Source organism: Melozone crissalis, unplaced genomic scaffold, assembly GCF_028551555.1.
Source record: "Melozone crissalis strain CALT ecotype California unplaced genomic scaffold, PUWL_Pcris_2 ptg000090l_1, whole genome shotgun sequence".
In the NCBI taxonomy this organism is placed as follows: domain Eukaryota; kingdom Metazoa; phylum Chordata; class Aves; order Passeriformes; family Passerellidae; genus Melozone; species Melozone crissalis.
Genome location: NW_026535867.1, coordinates 1,542,664 through 1,557,500, shown reverse-complemented (window position 1 = coordinate 1,557,500; position 14,837 = coordinate 1,542,664). Strand labels below are relative to the sequence as shown.

General features: G+C 37.6%; 1 protein-coding gene across 6 annotated transcripts in view; it reads left to right on the top strand.

Annotated features, from left to right (window-relative positions):
• The window catches only part of KDM6A (lysine demethylase 6A), a 153,228-nt gene that overhangs the window by 119,950 nt on the left and 18,441 nt on the right, over positions 1-14,837 (top strand). For all 6 annotated transcript variants that reach the window (XM_054291233.1, XM_054291234.1, XM_054291235.1 and 3 more), the window contains 3 exons: positions 10,878-11,007; positions 12,466-12,571; positions 13,295-13,500. In XM_054291233.1, the coding sequence (XP_054147208.1) occupies positions 10,878-11,007; positions 12,466-12,571; positions 13,295-13,500 (442 nt within the window). The remainder of the gene's footprint in view (positions 1-10,877; positions 11,008-12,465; positions 12,572-13,294; positions 13,501-14,837) is intronic.

The window sequence follows — 14,837 nt, the reverse complement described above, 5'->3', positions numbered from 1 at the left end:
GCTTTCTTTAAAAACAAATTGTTTGAAATCTAAACAAGGTGAGAAATTGAAATGACCATTTAGAGCACTGTAATTTCTGTAGCTGTCCTTTACAGTTGTGACTGTGCTTGAAAATGTTACCTAAGATGCCTTTAAAGTTCACAGAAGTCCCTTTAATCATTAGCATATGGTTATTGAATGTTTTGGGCTGTACTCTGCTGTCTTCCATCCTGAACTCTGTTTGCAGTTCTTTTAGTTGAAATGTTGTCTGTATTTTTCTCTGTTAGAATTCTTGTTGGAATTTTTATCACCTCAATATATTTTAGTCCAAAACACTTTATTTAGGATGTATGTTTGCTATATTTTATATAGCAAATATGGTGGTTTTGAGCATTACTCTTTTGATATTAAAAAAATAGTATAAAAGCATGTTTCTATCGTTTTACAAAAACCCTGCATCTGTTACTGTGACTGAGAGCTTGTAGTTCCTAATGTTGTGGGATTTGATGACTAATACTGATCCATGATATAGCAGTCTGTCACTATCTGTTACCAAGATAAATTTCATAAAAGAGAGGGAAAAAAACCTTTAGGGAGCCTATTTTGTCATCTTTCAAATATTAAGTCTTACTGTAATGTTCATTTCCAAGTGACATTGCTACACATACTACATTCATAAAAATTAACAGCTTAACAGCTTTTTTTTTTTTTAAATTGGGACCATTTATGTGTTCTTTCTAGTAGAAGTATGAAAAATAGCTTCAGTGTGTGGTGTTAGGATGAGTACATTGCAGATAGGCACAATATGAACTGTTAGAGACTTTATGTTTTGGGGTTTTTTTTTAAAGTTTACCTGATCTGCCTCCAAAATTAAAATGTAGCTTTCTTGAAAGAGTAACGGGAAGTGTTTCACTCTAGTGAAATGTTGCATTTTGATGTGTTTGGTGTGCTGTTGTCTGAGAGATCTGCAGTTAGTGTTTGTAGCAAAATATTTGTCATTTTAGCTACAAAGTCTGTAAACCATCAAGTCCTTGTGTTTGTGCTCTTTGATGGAGGTGTAGTATTCCTAATGATATTTAATTTCCAAGATAAAGGAAGGCTTATAAAGGTGTTTCCTTTGGATTCGTACAGGCTCATGTAATCATAATTTTTCAAGGGAGGTAAGCTAATACCTTGTCCTGTGTAGTTTGCAGACAGCTCAGAAGGTGTTAGGTGTTGTTAATGTGCTTTTTTCCCTTTCTTTCATACGGACTGGAGATTGAGAGCTCCCTCTTCAGCCTGTCTGCACCTTCATTCAGCAAGGCAGAGGGCTTAGAAGCAGGATGATAGGGAAAAGTGGAGGAGAGACTTGGATTTTTTAGCAGCTCTGAGGTCAATTACTGCATCAGTCTGAACTACATTTACAGCTTTTGAGACAGGATTTCTTCTAGGCAAACAAAGCTTTCAGGAAATTCTGCATATGTCTGCTAATAATAACAGACTGTGAGAAATACAGTAGCTCACCTATGCTAGAGCTGGTTATCTGTTATTTCATGCTAATAAAAATCATAACTCTGTATATAGACCCTGTATAATATATTAATAGTGGGTTTTTTCCCCGCCATTGTAATATGTCTGACAATTTGTGTTCATAAAGTTAAAGACAGAGATTTCCCAGTCTTTTACTGAGTAGCTGATTAGCCCTTGCTTTGTTTTAAGATGTACAGGCATACACATGACAGCTCTGGAGCAGAATTTTGGGCAGAACATCCTTGTTACAGCTGTTGTGGGCATGACTGACATAAAGGAAAATGTCTGCGAGGGAGAACTTTAAAAGATAATCTGCTCAAAGGCCTGCTGAATAGCAAAAATAATATATATATGTAGTAAAATGGAAGATATTTATATGCTAATGTATCAGATACTGTGAGCTTCAATACTGCATGTTGACCTTTATTTTAACACACTGTGTGGGAATGCAATAACAAAGAATTGAAAGTACTTCCTGTAGGACTGATTATATTTGGGTGCCGTCTCTGCAAGTGGTATCTTGAGATTCAAATACGAATTTGTGACCAAAAGTGTTGATTTTTAGAATTTGCAGAAAACCTACCCACAGTAGAAAACATGAAAATTTATTTTTTTCTTAAAAAACCAAAAACAAACATACAAAAAAACCCCAAAAAACCAAACCCCAAACAACAACAAACCCTAAAATACAACAGATAAAAAGACCAGACAAGACCCCAGACACCTGTGTTGAATAAGCTTAATGCATGGAGAGAGGGGAGTTGTCCTGCAGAATTATGTTTTTTATATTGGAGCTACACTGTATTGGGCCTTAAATGTATTCATGTGTGTCAGTTGTTGCATACATACCCTTATTTTATTTGATGTGTTCAGAAATTATTCTGGCTTTATCTCTAATATGGATAATTATATTCTGTTATCTTCTGGCACATTTTTCTTGCTATCTGACAATAGTCAGTGGAATCTGTTGTCTTTATGGTATTCTCCAGGCAAGAACAGACATTTTTACAGGTAGTAACAGGTGGATGTAACTTGGAATTTTTTTATATAGCTGGAGCACTAGATTATTAATTTTTATTTTCTTCCTCATTGTTCTGCATTTGGCTCTGTTTACTATATGCTTACTTCATAACCAGGCTGTTTTTATTCTTTGTAAGTTGCATTGAAGTCCTCAGATGTCTATTTGTTAATTTTTTTTTCTTCAGATGCCTTCATGTTTAAAAAAAGTCTTGTGTAAAAGAGCCATTTTTTGCATCATTTAGACCCTACATGTTTATTTGTGTTTAGAGCACAAAGACCTGGAATTAGTAGCAGTTTGGGATTAAGTAAAGCACAAGAGTTGATTCACAAGGTAACTACAATTGACCCAGTGCAGGAGAGTGAACTGCAGGATAATGAAGTTCCTCATCTCACAGGAGGGATTTTATGGTAATGCTCACCACCAAAAAGTGACCTGTTAAAGTTCCAAGGGTTTTGTGTGTTGCTTAAGAACAGAGGAGCATCAGAAGTATGGAAATTTGCTGGGTTTTGCAGTGAAAGCAGTTTATTAGAACAGGCATTCAGAAGTCTTGCATCACAATCAAATAAAATCAGAATTAGTTAGACAGAAATAAATGCTGGGAGCCTGTCGTTTTGCCTTACATAAACAAGTGTTGTCTTAATAAAAGCTGCTCAAGTGAAGCCATTAGGTGAAAGGAGATGCTTTGTACCATAAAATGCAAAACACAGGCCAAAGAGAAAACTCAGTTTGATTCTTCTTTTATTACGTGTGAATGGGTTGTCTGCTCTGTAGAAACAGACTTGGTAAATGCTTTGTTTTGCCAAAGACTAAAGTGAGCACTTAAGTAGGGCAAGATAATTGTGGAGGCTGAAAAGTTTCTTTATATCCATCTTCCTTGGTGCGAATGTTGAGGAAATATTTAACAGAGCTCCATTCTGCTCCTGGGGTGAAATGAGGTTGTTGAGGAGGCTGAGAAGGGGTCAGACATAGGGTGCTGGCACAGCAATTAATACTTGTACAAGGAGCTTCCCTTGAAGGGCCAGACAATGTCACTGAAAAGCCTCAAGGAGTTGAGAAATGCAGGAGCTGAGCTATTGACTCAGATATGCAAATCTTATTAAGATGCTGTTCTGGAGAACAGTGGGGTGGCAAATGTGCTCATCTTGTTAAACTGCTGCTGGAGTGTAGGGATGAAAAGGAATTGAGGAGGTGATTCAGGGAAGTGGGATTTGGTTAGTCTTCCCTACCAGTAAAACTGGTTGCAGCAGTAAATTTTAAGGTGGTTATAAACCAACTAAATTATGTTTGGTGAACTGTTTACATAGTGGAGTAAAATTCTTTAGGCCTCTGAGCAAATTAACAGATAAAAGAGTGCACTGTTAGATTAATTATCCTTACTAAGATCCCTAAAGAAAATCTCCTGTTAAGGTCATTTAGAGAAAATAATCAGCAACAACAAAACAACAAAAAACCAACACAACCCCAAATAATTTCTGAGCATAAGTGAAAACCGTGTAATTAACAAAAGAAAATATGCTAAGAATAACTGCTCTGAGTTTGTTACTAGAAAAGCCCATTGTTAATAGGGGAAAAAAAGAAGAGTGTGCTTCTTGGTCTGGTTGTGTATCATGTTTCCTTAAAAAGACTGTTATCAAAAGCTCTTTTCTGTGCTCTTAGAAATGTAAGTATCTTTTCCCTGTGAGCAATCTTTCTGAAAGGAGAATTAATGAAACATTATCACAAGACATGAGATTCAACACTCGAGGTGTTTATTTCTACTGAAGTGAAACCAGCTGATTTCTCACTCAGTGTTTCAACTGGTGCATCTCATTACCATCCCAGAGCAGGGATAGAAACCCAGGATCAATCTCAGTTAAAGTCTCCCAGTTGTCCTTTCTAAAACTGATCTGAGGTCAGGTCCTTAGTTTAAGCAGTGTAGAGAAGTTCCTGAGTTGATTTGTATTGTTTCTCATAAAAGAAGTAAGAAATATCTTGGTTATTATTATTATTATTTTTCTTCATTGTTTATTAAAGTGTGTTCACAGCCTTGAAAGAACAGGCAGAGGTCCAAACAAAACTCCAGAGGTCCTCAGGCAGTTCTGAAGAGCCCAGCTGGGCAACTTTGTGTCAGCTGGAAGCTGTCCTTGTCGTTTTTATGGTGATCCATGGAAAGACTCATTTGACAACTCTGAAGCATTTTTGAGCTTGAAAGCTTTACCAGTTTGTCATGATTGGGGAAGGCAAATGAGAGGTGTAGGTTTGACTGTAATGTGTATCCAAAGGGGCTAATAAGGCCTTTTTATAGTTCTTTTTGCTTGGTGTTCAAAGAGGGAAAGTGTAGAGCAATCCACTGAGAAAAGTGACAGGAGACTGGGAGAGATGAGCTGCTCTCAAGGGGCCTTGTAAAACGATAAAAGTACAGGACAGGGAGCAAACAGAGGAATTTTGCATGAAAAGAGTGATAAGACATTGGAATGGGCTGCCCAGGGAGGTGGTGGAGCCACCCTCCCTGGAGGTGTTCAGGGAACAGCTGAAGGTGGCATGTGGTGCCATGGTCAAGTTGGCAAAGTGGTGTTTGGTCTCAGGTTGGACTCCATCATGCCAGAGGTCTTCTCCAACCTTAATGGTTTGTTGATTCTGTGAAGGTGGTCTGGGCTGAGCAGTCTGGAAAAGGGGCTGATAAATGGCCAGCATTTATGTAAGGGCAGTAAATCCATTTCCTGAGGAGTTGGAATGGCAGAGGCTCAGGTGGGCAAACTTCTCCTTGCTCCAAGGGCTCTGTTGGAACCCAGGGCAGAAAAAAATTTGTTCTGTCCTTACTGAAGGTGCTGCTCCCTGAGCCTGGTCTGGAAAGTCAGTGAATCACTGGGTTGGGAGCTCCATTATCCACAGGAAAGGAGCCTAAATCTATTTGAGGGGAAGCACTTTGTGGAGGAAGGACCTGGATTAAATTAGTGTTTTGTTTTTAAAAACAACAAAAGCAATTCTTGTTTTATTGGGAATTTTATTTACAAACAAAGGACTTTTTTGGCTTCAAGACAGAATTGCTCAGTTCCTCGAAAAGTACATGTCATTGACCAGTGATTTTCACCATAGCAAAAGTTTTAAGAATGAAATTTTAAACACTGTGATTTCACAAGCTAAACACTGCTGAGAATATTCTGTTTTGTTCAGAAGGCAAATACAGAACTCTGCAAGTGGGAAGCAGAATTATATGGGAGTAAAAAAAAAAAAACATGGGAAAATTTGCAGTTCAGAGGGAAAGGCAAGCATATGAAAAAGTTTGGTGACACTTGTTATAATGCTTTTCTTACGTAAGTCAGTGATGTGATTCTGTTTGTCTAACAGCCTCAGAGCAAGGTGATTAGCAAATGAAATAGAGGAAAGATGTAAAAGTCATTAAGAAGAGAAAAAAAGGAACATTACTTCTTACATAACATGTAATTAACCTATGAAATTCACTGCCAACCTGTACTATTGAGGTCAAAATCAGAACAGAATTGAAAAATAATTAGAAATACATTTGCATAATGAGAAAATCCACGGTTCTATTGTAGGTTTTTCTGTGTTTCATGAAAGATCTCTGGGAGTATTGCCAGCTAGTACCTGGTTGTGAAAGGCTGGGGTAGGGAATTGCATGATAAACAGGTTGTGTAATTATCTGGCATTACTTGCATTTAAGCATAATGTAAGCTTGACTTGACTTCTTTATATTCCCTTTGAGAGCTCCTCTCTCTCCCCTGGCTACAGAAGGAGCTTGGGGAGGGGAAGCTCAGCGAGCCAAGCTGAGTTGTGTGTAACCTCCTCCTTCCCAGGCTGCTGGGCACGGACAGCTGGTTTTCTGGTTTTCTAATAACTCCCAGTAAGAAAACAACTGATTTTATCTGCTAATTGTGAAGGGTGGGAGGTTCTGGTTTGAGGCAGGAGGGCTCCAAGGGGGTGCTGTGCAGCCCAGGGCTTCAGCTGACTCCTTCTGCAGGCACCTTTCAAAAATAAAATGTCTTGTTCCTTCCTCTTTGCGGATTAATTAATTCTGATAGAATTGAGATAGACTATCAAATAAATCCACAGTTCCATGTGTTCATTTTAAATGTGGTTTTTTATTGGTGGAAGAGAGGGTATTAATTTTGTTCTTCTGAATAACTGTAATCTCTTGAGCAGTAAAACCTTGTTAATTCTCATCCAGCTAATCCTCAAATAATAATTCACTTAGACTGACTTCACAACAAAAATATCTGCTTAAGCACAAATGCTTGTAACTTACTCTGTTTTGACCTGTAAATGGTACCTAAAATCCAAATGTAGAGATAACTGGAAGTTGTTTAGGAACTTTTCATTATCATCAAAAAGTCATAATCTCCCAAGCAGAAACAAAAAGGACAAATATTTTAAAAAGTATTGAAGCTAAGAGTTCTAGAAAGCACAGAAATAATGTTTGGAAGAGGAAAACCTTTAGACAAAACCAAAAAAGAATAAAAAAAATAATGTCTGCACAGAAGTATCAGGATGTTCAATAAGGCAAGAGTGTTCAGTAAATATTTTTGTTCTGTGCTTGGGAAAAAGGCAGATAAAATGTTCGCATCATGGAATGTATTCTCTTCTCAAGGAGAAGGTTAAACAGCAGTTGTACTTAAATGTAGCATTTTTAAGTCGGAGGCCCAGATAACATGCATCCATGAACTCTGAAAGAGTGAGCCAGAGAACTGTTTATAATTCATATAGGTTTTTTTTAATAGTTCTTGGAAAACAGGAAAGGTTCCAGAGGACTTGAAGAGCACGCTTCCTGAGAAATAGACATAGTTCTCTCAGTGTGACATAAGGGTCGAGTGAAATAGTAAAAGTATTGAGGTGATTAATTTAATATACATAAAGAATTATAATTATTGATAATAATTCTTGGTTATGGGAAAATAAGTTTTATTCTGTTAACTTTATTTTTTGAGGTAGAATTTTTATTTTAAAATGGAATTAAAATTGATATTGGTGGCTTTAAATCTCCATGATACTTTTTGGGGTTTTTTGGGCATGTGGGATGATGCAGAATCAATCCTGTACCTAAAACATGTCTGGCAATTGCCTGATAAATATTCTGTGGGTGTTGAAACTGTGTCACACTTGGGCTTCTGGTCAGCTGTGTGTTTAGGTACAGCCAGAGGGGAAGATTTTACCTAAGACTGAAGACTGTAAGCTGTCTCTTAAAAGCTGTGGGAATGTATCCTAGAAAACAGTAAAATATAATTGAAAGGAGTGTTCTAATGAATGTGATGATTGCTTACTCAAAAGATCCCATGACTACATGAAATATTCCCAAGCAACCAGTGACAGGACAAGAGGACATGGTCTTAAGCTGTGCCAGGGGAGGTTTAGGTTGGACATCTGGAAGAATTTCTTCACTGAAAGGATGATCAGACACAGAAGGGCTGCCCAGGGAGGTGGTGGAGTCACCATTCCTGGAGGTGTTCAAGGAAAGGCTGGATGTGGCACTCAGGGCCATGGGCTGGTCATGGATTGGGCTCAATGACCCCAGAGTCCAAAACTCAGTTGAGTGATTTGTGTGAAGTTAAGGCCCCAGTTCCATCCCTAGTGGTTGATGTTCTCCTAAGCAGGGCAGTTTGGGTTTGCTCCTCAGGGTGAAGCACTTCCATGGGTTGGTGCTTTCACCCCTGGAGCCATTTGCAGTGGTCTGAGTGCTGCAGCTGTGGCTCAGGATAGGTTATCATGTCCCTGTGCCCCCCTGGCCGTGTCCCTCTGAGCCTGACAGCTGCTCCTGCCCTCTCTTCCCACTCTGGGAATGAAGGGTGCTGGCCATGCACCGTCCGCAATAAGCCAGTTCCCTCTGGAAGTCAATTTAAATGAATGAAGTTTGTCCTTCTCTTCATTCCTTCATCACAGATAACTGGGTATCCAGTTTCTTTTGGAGGCATAAATCAGGCTGGTTTTGTCTTGAGCAGTGCATTTGTTGCCCCTTTCAACCACTATGAAATCCTCTCACAAAAACTGCATTCTTGAAACTGGGATATGTGAGATTTTCAGCACAGGTGCTGTGATCAAAAAGGATCTTTCACTTTCCCTACAATGGCTGTAGTTCTGTATTTCCAGAAGCGGAGAGGCTGGCAGTGGATACTCACACCATGGTAGCCAATATTTTTAGTATTTCTATAGTGTTTTTTATAATTTCTATTGCTCTGTTTGGCACACTAACAATTACAAGAATTGTTCTTTAATAGCTCTCTTGCCTTGTTATTAATAGTAAGATATTCTGATTCATAGTTTAAAAAAAATTATAGGAAAAAAATTATGATAGAGTGAAGCTGGTCTGTTAAAGACAACTTTAAATATTCTGCCCATCTGTTTCCTGTGCCACTTAAATTATGAATGTTTTGCTATCTCAGCTTTGCTATTCTTTGTCCATTTTCCTCTTAAAATTTCCACATAGCATTTTAGTAGCTTAATAGGAAATTACATTGTGCAATTGGTAATACCAGCTTCAAGTGCCAGGTTTATGAGATGTCTTTGTTAATCTGATCTTTCCCTTCGTGCTATTTCTTTCCTTTTCTCCTCTGCCTTTTCAGACCTGTAATTCCTCTTAGTGTACAGAAGTTTCTCCTCTCTCCATTGTCACCTTCCCTGAAACCCCTATGTGCTCTTTAAGGAACTTTCACTGTGATCACCTTGCTGTGACTGCAGCAGCTCGAGTCCTTTTAGTTCTGAGCAAATCTCCCTTTTGCTTCAAGTTCACTTTTCCTCAAGTTAGAAATTTCCTGAGAGCTGTTTATCAATGCAAACTGAATTTTGTCAAAGTTCTGTCCTGTTTTTAATACTGTGCATTTGTTTTTGTTGGGTTTATTTCACTGTTTGGCAATGCAGAGGTTATAGTAATGTCTGATACCTGCTGTTTAGATTCTAGTTTCACTTTGCATAGATAGTCTGGATATGAGGTTCATGCAGCTGTGGTCAATAAATTTCTGGAGGGTGATGATTTTATATTGCCATGTGATTTTGGGGGTGTTTTTTTGGTTGCTTTTGTTGGCTTTTTTTTTGTATTTGTGGGGTCAGTGAAGCCTTTGCAATAACTACACCAGACATTAAACACTGGCCAGTGATTTTTCTGCCAAGTTGGATGATGAGTAATCAAAGCTTCTGCATCACTCTTTCACTTTCTTGGAAGTGAAATTCTGGCATTGGACTCACCTAGCACAAGGAATGAGCTGTGTGACAGGTGTGCTTTGTGGCGTGGGAGATGTTTGCCCATTGTATTTAAATTGTGTATTACGTCAGTCTGTCTGATCTGACCTCAAGCCCCACGTCCATCCTGTGGGTTCTGCTGGCTTGATTTGAAGCAGTGATCTCCTGACTCAGTACCTGGCTGTACATTGTTGCTCGGTTGCAGAAAATTTTTGTCACTGGGAGTTTCATCTGATAAAAATTTGTGTTTTCTGCTGAAGACTGCTGTTACAAAAAAAAACCTCAAAACTTTAGTAACCAGTGAATTTTATGAATATATATGACTAAATTATACATTAGAAAGATCCTGTTTTCTGGGATGTAACAACAGTGAATCAAAGGAAGTTGGAAGAAGGATTTGAATAGTGTTTAGTGGGAAGAATTTTGAAGTAGTTGAGTAATTTTTAACAAGAATATAAGAGATGGTTTTGTCAGTACATTTCCAGTGATGGTGACTGGATGTTGACTTCAGGCTAAGCTCAGAATGAAGACTTATAAGGTCATCCATTATAAGAAAAGTAACACATCCAGTGGGTCCTGCTCACCTGGAAATCTCCAGGGAGAGGCTTCAATGCAGGCAGAGAGGTTCTCCCTGGAGTCACACACAGGAGCATTGACAGCAGCTCACTGGGATAGGACCTCTCCCTTATTGCTCCAAAAATGGATTATACAGCAGTGGCTCCTTCCTCAAAATGTGCAAGGCAGGGAGGGGTAGGTGTGGCTCAGTTTGGTGTCTGTAGTGGAGCTGTGGTTGGGTTTTGTGACTCAGCAGTTTTTTGGTTGAGACATTGTCATTTTCTGACTTCTGCTCTGCTACCTCAGCTCTTGTGGAATGATCATCCATCTGCTAAGGTTCTTCATTTGCAGTTGAAATGTTAAATTTTCCTGTTAAATTTTATCAAAATGTGTCATGCTTGCTCTTATTGGAAATGGCTGTATTTTTAACTAATAGTGGTGATGTTGCAAATTCAGCAGGCAAAGTGGGAATAAGTTTGAATAATATCAAATCATACATGGAAAATTCTTGATTAAAACACACGAGCTTTATTTGCATCTTAAATTACGGTTTCTCCTTATACAACATTATTTTGCATAAGAGATTACACTGATACACATTGATTTTATTTGTCAAGTATTGACAGAGACAGCTCTTGTTTTCTTTTAGGAATCTGGGTAAAAATGGCTTATCTAACAGTAGTATTCTCTTGGATAAATGCCCACCTCCACGACCACCGCCTCCACCGTACCCTCCCTTGCCAAAGGACAAGCTGAATCCACCTACACCTAGTATTTATGTAAGTAAATCTAGTGGCAGAAGTACATTGCTGCCTGTCTTTTGTAATTGTTTGGATATCTGAATTACATAATGAAATTATTTTAAAGATGTCCTGTTCATCACTGAGTTCTAATTATGGTGCTCTCCAGACTGGTATATAGGCAGGAGAAATGCCAGCCTTAAAGAAAATTTTGGGACATAGTTTGACTCTTAAAGTACCTGTAAATTAAGAATTTCAGTAGACAAAAGGAAAAATACTTCAGTTTTTTTTACTTTTAATACTCAAAATGTTGGCAGAATAAGCAAAACAATTCATTAAATACAACGCACAGTATTTTTAAAATGTATGTACAATTTTTTGCAAGTGACAGCTTATAAATGAGCAATTAATTAAACTAAACTCCCATAACAATCTGCTTCAAAACATAGTGAAGAAAAATGAATAAAAGTTGAGGTGATGTTAGGAACAAAATGTCACCAGGAAAAGGCAGGGTTTAGTTGAGTAGTATTTTCTTATGCAAGCATTACAACTTTTGTTCTGAAAATAAAGTTTCATAATAGCTTTATTGAGCTAACTTCCTTAGTAATAGAAGAATAAATTACAGGATATCCACTTCCTTAATAGCAGAAAAATAAATTACAGTGTGTCCATACAGGCAGTGTGAAAAGCTGAAGTTGGCTTTGGTCACCTCAGTTTGGGGACCAGAAGAGGCTGGCACTTGGGTCAGAGTGTGCTGAGAGCTGGGTTAGGATGCAGTGGTGCTTCCAGATGTTTTCCAGGTGTTGCACCCAAACTCAAAAGTCCATCCCAGTTCTGTTGAGCCCTCACAAAGCTGGAAAGTCACCACACTGCCACAGACTGTGCAGTTGTGCCACTCTTTGGGAACTCCCTGTTGTGTTTTGTTTATTGCTAGAAATGCCTTCAGCATTCTGAAGGATTCATAGCAATTAAAAAAAAATCAGGAGGGAGGCTATGGCATAAAATTGAGGTTATAGGTGCAGAGAAGCATAAGAAAATCGAATCAACCTTTCTGGTTAACATGAGATATACCATGAGAGTAGTCTTTTAATTATACTGTTTCTTGTATACATTAGCTGTAAAATTAGCACTTTTTTACTTCTGAAAAGAAACTGTATTGCTCTTCAGAGAATTCTGTAGATTTAGGGAATGTACAAGGCTACTGTCAGATAAAGAAATTAAGTTCAGGAAACCTGAGTTGCAAAGCTGAAGCAACCTTGGGAATAATTCTTGCCAAGAAACAAATTACAGTAACAAATTAATTTCAGGAGTGAACCCAGCATTTACCGTAGCAAGAATTGTATGGTGTAGCTGTTCATTCCCCACAGTGCAGGGAAATGCAGAAAATTCCTGTTTTCTTTCTGTTATTTCTCTTTTGTTTTATCATTCTTTCTTGTTTTAAAAATAAGGAATCATGTAGATTGATCTGGCATCTAATATTCCATTATAATTTTGCAGTTGGAAAATAAACGAGATGCTTTCTTTCCACCTTTACATCAATTTTGTACAAATCCAAACAACCCTGTTACTGTAATACGTGGCCTTGCTGGAGCGCTTAAATTAGGTAAATTTACCTTTTTTTTTTTTTTTTGTAATTTGGGGAGGAATTAATGTTTTTTAAAGAGAAGTCTCTCAGTTCTTAGAAGTGGATATTTTATTTCTATAATACTATTTTACCTGTATATTCCAAGTAGTTAGGATAATTTTTCATTTCTCAGTTTGCTGTTGTTTCTAATTTCAGTCTTGTCAAAAAAACCTCACCACAAATGCAGCAGATTTTGTTGAGCCCAGTGGGGAACTGAGCTGTGGATATGGAAGTTTACATCCAGATATTTTCCTATAAAAAACTGGATGCATGTCTTTGTGTTTAGATCTAACGTTCTATAATTTGACTGTGTGCAATATTTTGAAGTCTCTAGGCAGATAAACTACCACTGCTGGTAGGGAACGTGTTTTATGATGGAAGTAAATTCATTAAGCTCTGCTCTGAAAAATACTTTGTTGGTGATAGGTGTGAACATTGTTTGCTGATTTGTTTATCCAAGGCATGTAAAATGTTTCTTGTAAAATAGTCCATGACTGCCAAGTTTTTTTCTAATTTTCTCCTGGATATGTGGAGGAAAGTTTTTTGGGTGTTAATAATTAACATTCAGGTGGGCAGTGTTGTGCAGACTTAAAAAATAAAAATTATTTTAGACTAAACTTAAACTTCAGGCATTTTCCTGGAATTGTTTTATTTTATTTTAATTTTAATCTTTCATTTATTAATTTCATTGCTGTTAATTAGATCTAGGACTCTTCTCTACTAAGACATTGGTAGAAGCCAATAATGAACACATAGTAGAAGTAAGGACACAACTACTGCAGCCAGCAGATGAAAACTGGGACCCCACTGGAACAAAGAAGATCTGGCGTTGTGAAAGCAGTAGATCTCATACAACAATTGCTAAATATGCACAGTACCAGGCCTCCTCATTCCAGGAGTCTTTAAGGGTAAGTTAATTGCTATTTTCAAGTTATTCACAAACTCCATACTGACTCTGAAGCCAGTTAATAATGGCTGTTGGAAAAAGCAGAAACTGCTAAGGAAAAAGAGACATTTCCATTAGCATGAAGAGCACAGGTAAATATTCAAAATCTGTTTTGAATAGAGGAACAAATAATATATTGTTCTTCCCAAATGCTTAGTGTAAACTTAAGTTTAATAATATAAAACTCATGGTTATTACGTACTTTAAAAGTTTGTTAGTTTAAGCTTTTATATTATAATGTCAAAATTCACATTAAAATATTTAGGACTCGAGGCTTTTTTACAATTTGGATTGCTTCTAATTTCACATGTTTTGAAATCAGATTTCTTTGTTCTTCCCACTCTTCTGAATTAATTTGGATGTGGCTTATTAGAAGTTTACACTAATACTAGTCTTTTGTTGGGTTCCAAACATAACAGTTCATATTTAGTTTAGAAGTTTTTAGGCTTATGTGACAGAGTGAAGTATTAGAAATAACATTTCCCCTTCCTGCCTTGGCAGAGGGGTCGGACCCCATGATCTCCAGAGGTCCCTTCCAACCCTAACTATTCTCTTACTCTGGGATTCTGTGAAATGTGATTTTATTGGTATTTTTAACATTTTATACTGGAGTTATGAGAATATTCTTGAAATTGGCTATGAGCACTCTTTGGAAGCTTATGTCACCTGGTGTTACAAAAAGATGGGGCTAAGGTAGAACTCAGACAAGAAGATAATTTTGACCAGTTGTTTGTTAGGAAATAGGGAAAAGCTCAGTGTGGGGAATTCACTATTGCAGTTTTCACTGCCTTTACACAGAAACAGGAATGATTTCAGTAGGAGGGGAAAGAGAAATTCTAAATTTAAATTTTGTGCATTAGAGGAAAGGATTAGAAACAAAGAAAATAATTGCTAGTTGAAGGGAACAGAAGGGAATCTAGTTATCAGGCTTTGAGCTGGTACAGGATGAGGAAAAGAAACAGGAATATCATGGGAAGTTGGGGGCACACAAATCTTCTAGAACCTGGGATTTTCCTCCCTCTGCCATGGTAATAAATTTCAGGAGGATATTGGCTGAAGGTTTCTGTGCCCCCTGAGCAGTGGCACCAGTGTTCTGTTCCTGTATGTCATTCCAGAGGGGCTGGAGAACGTTACATCACTGGAATATAATAGCTACCTATATCTGTTTATCTAGATATCTTTTTTTTAAATTATATATAATTTAGCACATACCACTGAAAGCCTCAGCTTTGGATTTGCACCACAATGTGTCCTGTAGAGTGTTTTATTTTTCTTTCCTCACTGTTACCAACTGGTGGT